Source organism: Lolium rigidum, chromosome 4 (genome assembly GCF_022539505.1).
Source record: "Lolium rigidum isolate FL_2022 chromosome 4, APGP_CSIRO_Lrig_0.1, whole genome shotgun sequence".
Classification (NCBI taxonomy): domain Eukaryota; kingdom Viridiplantae; phylum Streptophyta; class Magnoliopsida; order Poales; family Poaceae; genus Lolium; species Lolium rigidum.
Window position 1 is genome coordinate 127,393,894 of NC_061511.1, and position 8,626 is coordinate 127,402,519.

The following is an 8,626-nucleotide window of genomic DNA, read 5'->3' on the forward strand; positions in this document are numbered from 1 at the left end:
GGTGATGAGGCATGTGGCCCATCGGGCGGCCCAGTTGCTGTTGATCCTGATGGAAGATGTCCGGACCAGGAGCAGGGAGCCGGATCCGACCGACCATGAAGAGGAACCCGGATCCATGGAGGCCTGTTAAGGGACCCGGATCCGGTACGACATAGATGGAAGGGTGGATCCTTGACGTACACGGCAAGACATTGTACCGTAGTTAGGAAACCTGTATCCGGGTAGGACTCTCCATGTAAACCCTAGATCCGTGCGCCTTTATAAGCCGGATCCTGGGAGCCCTAGAGGCACAACCACAACTCATTGTAACATCGCGAAAGCGCCCAGATAATTCCAGACAAGCAGCAGTAGGCCCTGTCATCGTGCAGGTGTTCCGAAGCTGGGTAAATCGCGTACCACCGTCCCGTGTGCACTCCGCCCTATGGCCCCTACTTCTTCTCCCCCTCGTGAGGATCCCTCCTCCGAGGTACCGTCGATTAGGCAACGACACTCGCCATCTTGCGGTCACTGTGGCGTCACCAGCTCCGACGAGCTCTCGGGATCGGGAGGAGAAAGAGAATAGATTAAATTAAAGCCTGCAACAAATACAAAACTAAGAAAAATAGTAGCAAAAATGACTAAAACTTAACAACAGTGACTAAAGTTCCGTATAAGTGGCTAAAACTTAACACAGAGAGCCCAAGACTTAACACGGAGAGCCCAAAACATAACGAAAAAAAGGGGAGGAGAGAGATATAGCGACCGTTGGAGAATTTGAAGTGGCTTGCAAGTTTTGAAGTTAGACAAGGATATGGGTGTTGGTTGCAACATAGGAAAACACATGGATTTGTTTGAAGAATTAGTTGGATGTCATAGTTTTCAATGGAGCAAAGAAGAAATTAAGAGTAGATTATATCTTGATCTTGTTTGTCTCACCCGCTTTTGCCTTATTTTAGTGTTTATTTGACTAGCTTTAACCTACTTATTAGTATATGACTATTTTTCAACAAGAGAACATAAGCACATCACAATTTAACAACCGCAAACTGATCATATGTTTACTGAGGAGCTAAACCTTGTTTGGGTCACCGTACTAATCTTGTTTCTCTCGTTTAATTTAGTGATCGTTGGTCACTAAAACATGACCTGTAAGAACTTTTTTTTTTAGGGGAGGCTATATGGCAAGCTTTGTTGATATGTAAATAAACTACTTCCCTGTCTCGTAAATAGGTGTCTCAACTTTGTCAAAATTTAAATGTATCTAGGCCTATTTTAGTATCTAAATACATCTAAAATTGAGACATCTTTTTATAGACGGAAGGAATACATCATTTATGAGTTTCAGAAATAAAAAGCTAGGAGATCATCGTCCCAAAAACAATCTAAATGATTAAAAAAAAACTATGCGTAGCTAGCTCGTGCGCCACCTTGTTGGCTTCCCTATTGCAGTACTCAAACTTGATCCTCCCAAAACCCGATGATAGAATATGAGAATCATCAAAAAGTTCTGCGGACGACATCGATGAAAAACCATCCATCAATATTGTATCAATGACCTGCCAAGTTGTCTAATTGTATGATGAACTTGTTACAGCCCAATGTTGTGCTAAACAGAATCCTTCCCTTAGTGCGGTGTTCCAGGTTTTTTTTTAGGGAAGTGTTCCAGGTTGTAAATAAGAGAATGATCGGGGCAAATTAAAGCTTATGCAAAGAACTAAGAACTATCCTTTCCCAAATTTCGACGGAAAAATACCCTATGAAACGCTGACTTCTAGAAAATTGGTTTCGAGATTGCCGAGCTACCGTCTATAACTTTCTTGGGTCCTAAAATCACACTGCAGCACCACTTTCAGAAGCTCGGGAAAGAATACATTTCATCATGAGAGAAACTCCAACGAGAAAAGAATACATTTTGCTGTATCTCTACCATCCCTCAATCCTAAGAAGCTACGGATTCATCTGCCGGCTAAACGCGCTCTTCGCCGTCCTCGGCACGTCGTCGAAGCTCTCCAACACATTGCTCTCCTGCCACGGCGAGGTCTTTGCACCGAGGAGCGGTGCAGAGTCCTTCTCGCTCATCTGCAAAACCGCACGCCGGTTAGTCGTATGCCATTTCGAGATGCAGATACTAAACCAACGTATCAGGAAATGTACGGAACCTGGGTGTTGACGGGCAACGTTGGGCCGACCTCGTTCTTCTTCCTGCTCTCGGAGACGGAGAAGTAGGAGTAGAGGCCCATGCCGAAGATGGCGACGAGGATGCCAGCCATGTTCCGGAACGTGAAGGGGTCCTTGAGCAGGACGTAGCCGAAGGAGAGGATGAGGCACGTCTTGAGGTGGCCCAACACCTGGTATGTCACTGGCGATGTCGTGCCGATCACAAGGAACGTGCTGAAGTTGACAGACACCGCGATTGTGCACGACATCAGGATGAACACCTGCGCAACAGAAAGATTCAGCTCAACTCAGCACATAGTTGTCCACTTTCTTCTACGCCGACAAGTTTAACTCCTTCATTCTGCTTCCGCTGCACACACGTACCACGACTTTGAAGGTGTAGGGGAAAGCAAAGACATCTTTGTTGGTCAGGAGCTTGTCGACGAAGGGGCCGGTGATGAGCAGCACAGCGGATTGGTACAGCGAGGACTGGTACAAGAGCTGGGTGGAAGACACCTTGAGCCTCTTCTGGATTTGGTTGGTGAGCTTTGTTCAAAAGTCAAGGAAGATGTCATGGGCATGAAAGTCCAGGGTCAAAGAAACTGCACATGTTCAGTAAGCCTGCAATAGAGTTCATGTGGAGGAAGAACAAGGATACAATCTGGCAGACACACGTCGCTGCGATGGTGAGGACTGCAATGATTGAGCCGAGGAGGTTGAGCTGGAGATCGGTGACCGACGCGATGCCGACTCCTAGGAGGAGGACCATGAGAGAGGCCTTGATGCTCCGACTGCACAGTTAACGGTTGCGAAGCATGAGGACCGGACTTGTTACAAGATCAACTGTGCAATGAGGTTCTGAAATGTGAGAAGGAATCTGAGAAGCACCTGAACTTCTTGCTCAGAAAAATGGTCTCCAAGACTATGGTGAAGGGTATAATGGCCAGCTTGGTCATCTGCAGCAAGGGGACAAAACAGCAAAATCATGAGTAAGAAACAAAATGCAAAGGTATGCATGCTTGGGGCCAGCCGGGCGGGCAAAGTGGGATGAAGGATGCATGCTTACCTGATAGAAGCCAACCGAGTTGAAGCCAAGGCAGAGGTTGAGGAGGCCAATGGAGATCCCATTAAGAAACCCAAAGGAGATGACGGTCTGAGTGTCGATTGGCTTCGGCTCGAAGAAGCGCAGGCGCTGCGCGACGTGCAGCGTGCAGAAGGTCACCAGCAGGTGCCAGCTCGTCAGCGTCGTTGCTGCATTCCGAAATTGCGATCACAAAGAAATCAAACACAAGATCAAATGCATTTCTCTATGCACTAGACAAAAACAAATTGTGGAAGGGAGAAAACAGCATTACTGCTGAAAGTCTGAACCCCTGAAAGCAGTACTGACCGAAGATGAAGGCAAGCTTGCCCATGAGGTACTTGTTGCAGATGACAATGGCCACCGACGACGTGACGGAGAGGCCCAGCGCGCCCAGGACGCCCATCTGGGAGGTCCCGCCATCCGACGACATCTCCCCTTCCAATGAACCCTTCCTCCCTGGTCGAGCAAGAAGCCCCATATGGTGAATGAGAAGCTATGTATGTAAGTGACGGAAGAGGATTGTTGAAGCAACCTAGCTGTAGTATAGGAGGAGGAGGAGGAGGAGGAAGCAAGAGCTGTCTAAGTTGACTAATTTTTCTACCATTGTGCACCATCAAGGTAACACGTGAGATCGGCCTGGGAAATCGAGCGTTGACATGGCTCGGCAGCAAACGTGCAAACCCACGTTCGAGCCGTAACACGAATTGAAGTTTCACGTGGCTTCATCTGTAAGTTGTAGCTTGTTTTCTTGGTACATAATGGAGGATTTCGTGTAGCTGTGTGCAACGCAACACTAATTAGCAGTAGATAGTGACAGTGTGACATGGGCAAATTAAGGCCAAACAGTAGCGGTCCTTGGAGCCTGAAGTGTCAGTTTGAGTGTTGTGTACTGAACTACAGTACTGATGACCAGCCTGCTTGTTCGTTGCGTGGTCACATCAGGCCAGCATGGAACGGGCTGGTACTTTGATTTCGGGGGAGATGCATGCTGATACTATACTCCAGCAGTATGATTCCAATACAGTACGTGCCCAGTACGTGTGACCACTCATATGTCACCAAATCTGCCAATGAGTACCCAAAAAAGAGTGTTGTTGAACTGGACAGCACTGAACCTAATTGATTGACTCGGCTGGGGGATTGCCGATCACGGCGGTGCAACAATTGCTGACTCACTTGTTAGTTTGATGACATGCAGCTAGCTTGTTAATTCAAAAATTGAAGTTCAATTTCTTCATGGTGGCTAGTAACTTAGCTCGGCTGGGGAATTAACTGTAGTGAAGTCAAACCTGACAGACGCAGTGATGGAGAACACATGCAAAGACAATCCCGAGACCGGACATGGAGGCGAGTGGGAGGAAAAAAATTCCATGTGGCAATTTCTATTCCCGCAATGTGAGCCGAACCCATCCCATCCTATCCTATCACGGAAGTAGAAACAGGCGGAGATATTTCCGGCAGGAAGGACGGACGGCGACAGCTGCCAAAAATTAGGTGCTGCACGCTACTTGCGGTGCGGGACGAGAAGGGTTTCGCGTCGGGACAAATGGGGGAAGCGACCTCTGGCCAGTCAGTGCGCCGCCGCCACGCCAGCCACCGATGTATGACACGTGCCAGGTCGAAGTTAGTTCGTGGCGGCGCACCCTCGAGCACGACCCTGGCGGCGCCGCCGCGGGCCGGTTCTGTCGGTCCGGTAATCTAGCGACGCGGCAGAACCGAGAAACGAAACCACGGAGAAGCGGGGCGCGGAAGTCTGTCGAACACGTTGCGGGATAAGCAGCGATAGCGGCGACGCCGCCTGTCGGGCCGCCGATCGCGGCGCGCGCCCGGGGACCGCCGGTAACCCGGTGTCGATCGACCAAGTCAGAACGTACCTTCCCTTGGCTAAATAGCTATCCCCCGGCGGAAGATGAGATTGAAAAACCCAGGGGGAACGGACGGGCGTACCTCCGGCTGATCAGCTGTTGCGCGTCGGTCCTTGTTCCCGCGCGAGATCGTCCGGCGAGATCTTCGATTATGAGGGGTATATGGGGATGGGGAGGGAGAGGGGTCGTGGTTGTGCTGGTGTGTCTCCGGGGAGGAAGAAGAGAAATGGGTCGTCTTATGAAATCGTTGGTTCGTGGGTTGCGCCTAGCTGTTGCTGTTGGTGTGATCAGGTGGGTGGAAAGTCTTTGGGTAGGTGGTGAACAACTCAGGCGCCCGCCGTCACAATCATCGTCTCGTCTCGTCGGCTCCTCGCTTCGCCCCCGAATGTTCTCCGCCTCTGCGAGGTGGGGCGCGCTTTCACGCACGGGGAGAAGCTCGCCACCGCTTCGCTCCGTGGGCCAACTGTGTCATTGAGATTTTGATCCAGCTAGGCTGTTTTATGAAGAAGAATCAATGCATTCCCTCAAACAAAAAAGAGGAAGAATCAATGCAGTATTGCTAAGATATCTCGATAAAATATGCCAATGAATATATCTATTCAGTACAGTTTTCTTATATTTATCGGTTTGTAAAATCTCAATGCAAATATGTGCACGTGATCTATTTGACATTTATTTTCCTAGTACTATGCGTTATGATAAGGTATCTACCTATGATACTCCTATATATGATCTCTCAAATCATTAATTATAGTGGCACATCATCTTTTTTGCATGCATGATATTATTACCTACGATATATCCAGTGTGAGTAGTCTAAAAGATAGAAGAAGAAACTAAGGGGTGTGCTCCCCTCATCCTCTCTCAGCCTACTTCCGTCTTCTATACGGCCACGTCCTAGGCGACAAGGTTAGGTTTACAACTACCGGTTCATCCAAGTCCATTGGGCGTGGAGGAAGGGTGACTATTGTGGGTATACTTCATGGGTGTACCATCGACAGTGCCTAGATCCGGCAAGCCCGGATGACCTACAGATGGTGATGGTGGCATATGGCCTATCGGGCAGCCCAATTGCTGTTATAGGATGGAAGAAGTCCAGCCCAGGAACAAGGAGCCGGATCCCAACAGACCTGCGCCAAGAGTTGGATCCGGCAAGGCCCATCAAGGTAGCCGGATCCAGTACGAATATTTAGGTAGTAGGCGGATCCTTGATGTGTAGGAAATGTATATTCCGTAGTTAGGCATATTGTATTTCGACTAGGACTCTCCGTAGAAACCCTAGATCCCGACGCCTTTATAAGCTAGATCCCGGAAGCTCTAGAGGCACAACCACAACTCATTGTAACAACGCGAAATCTCCTAGATAATTACAGACAAGCAGCAGTAGGCCCTGCCATCATGCAGTGTGTTCCGAAGCTGGGTAACTCGCGTACCACCGTCCTGTTAGCACTCCGCCCAATGGCCCCCACTTCTTCCCCCCTTCGTGAGGATTCCTCCTCTGGGGTACCGTCGATTAGGCAACGACGGTGACCGACTTTAACAATTCACAATGAGTAAGTAGTACAAAGAATCGAGCTTATGCTACCGTCTTTTTCATAATATTCGGAAAAAGCATTGTGGACTAATAACTAAGATTTTACCATATGTACGAAGAAAATCAGATGGGATTTTTTTTCTTCATATTTTCCCTCCTTTTCGATATAAAGTCGCGGTAATCAATATTTCTTAGCCAATAACTAGAACCCCAACAATGATACACACATCGAAATCATGTAAATAATAGAGGCAGCAAGGAAACTGAGCTTATAATAAGAAACAAAACAGACAGAATGGTGGTGTGACATAGAGCAATTCCATGGGCATCCCTGAGTGTAGCTTGTGACTCCTAGAGTATGAACTTGCAAAATTGCAAGGTCTCGGAAGCTTATGCACGCCATGCAAGGTTTCTTTGGCTCACAAGATAAGTCTATAAGGAATCTTTTTTTTTTTTTTACAAACTTCAAGTATAATATAGATGTGAACATATACACACGCTACCACAAGTAAACTAACCATTCAACCAATGGTTGGTTCTCACCTTCTGGGGATAAAATCATTTCACACACTATTCCTCCATTTGGTTCAAAAATGTTGATGAAAAGAGAAGTAAAGGATAATTTTCGTTGATCTAGCTTCAAAGGTAAAATGTGAAAATTTTATAACCCATTCCCTCACTTCAGAACTGAGACCGGGTATATAGTGACACAACATTCTAGAATTTTATGAAATATATTCATCAGAAACTACGAATGTAGCTAGGGCTATATGTAGGTCTATTATTTTCAAAAAAAAAATTGAAAATGCCATTTTTAAGTTAAAAAAACTGAAAAACAATCTAGACGTTGATGATAATGATGAATTCTATCAACGTACAAAATGTTAACTGAAAACGCATTGTTTTTTGGGCCACAAAAAATTACAAATCTGACATTTTTTTGTAGGTTTCAAACTTTGTACCGTTCACTCCTTTAAATTTTAATATTTGTTATTTTTACACTTCCTAAATTATAAGGTATTTTCAGCTGCAATTTTGCACGTTTGTAGAATTTATCATTACTAACACCTGGGATTTTTTTCAGAATATTTTGGAACTTATACCATTTTTTTTCTTCAAAAAACCGGCCTACATGTAGAGCTACAAAATCCCGCACTCATCTCTCTTTTGATTATGATCATGTGTTTTTCTTGTTCCTACTGAACACCCAAGTTTATAAAATATACATTTTTTCAAACCTTAGTTTTTTTTTTTGCATTCTTATCATACTTTCCTGTTACCCCCCCCCCCCCTACATTTTTAGAATGGCAGTTGGCAATTGGTACAAAATTAAGCTATTCGTTTCTTTGTAATGTACCAATTCATTCTCTTGGTTCTCACCATTCTAACAACATCGTAATAGTAAGAGTAAAAAAACCCATCGTGGTTTTGGTTTGTTTGATGGCATCGCGGAAAAGGTGTAGAATCCTTTGACTCGATCCAAATCAAACAAACACTATAAGTGAAATTGTCTCGGTACCGGTGCTATACTCCATGCTCCATGTGCTATTCCACGCTTTGCTCATGATCCATTTGCCGGGCCTATTCAACGCATCCACCTTCCGTTTGCCCTTCGCTTGGATTGGCTCACCTCAACTCTTGTTAGTTCAGATCGTCGCTGTTGAAAGCTCAAGCTCACGAAAATATCAGGCCATTGGGACGTCAAAATCTCGAATCGGTGACAGATAGTGCCTGCTGACTGCCGTACTGTTTTTTAGAATTCAGCAGCTGATTAACACCAAACCGTTTACAATATGCTCCGTTAGGCAGCCTAACGCTCAGGCGGCCAAACACTGGACCATCGACAGAACAGACGAATAAGATTTGGAGTGTTAGAACCAAATCTGCGTGACCACCATGGTTTCGGCATGCCAAAATTTCCCGATGATAAGAGAAAATGATTTCATGTTCACATGAGGATATCAAATGGACAGAAAATATGACCACCATGGTTTCATGGGATCATCA

The 8,626-nt window shown here is 46.1% G+C and overlaps 1 protein-coding gene across 1 annotated transcript; it reads right to left on the reverse strand.

The window, feature by feature from the left end:
• Positions 1-1,715: 1,715 nt before the first annotated feature.
• On the reverse strand, positions 1,716-5,206 carry LOC124705585 (UDP-xylose transporter 1-like). Its single transcript, XM_047237287.1, has 8 exons — positions 5,168-5,206; positions 3,527-3,676; positions 3,203-3,387; positions 3,025-3,092; positions 2,795-2,927; positions 2,521-2,682; positions 2,139-2,417; positions 1,716-2,058 (listed from the first exon to the last, which is right to left on the reverse strand). Exons 2-8 carry the CDS (start codon positions 3,648-3,650, stop codon positions 1,927-1,929), a joined length of 1,083 nt encoding a protein of 360 aa, XP_047093243.1. The 5' UTR covers positions 3,651-3,676; positions 5,168-5,206; the 3' UTR covers positions 1,716-1,926.
• Between the last annotated feature and the right edge of the window lie 3,420 nt (positions 5,207-8,626).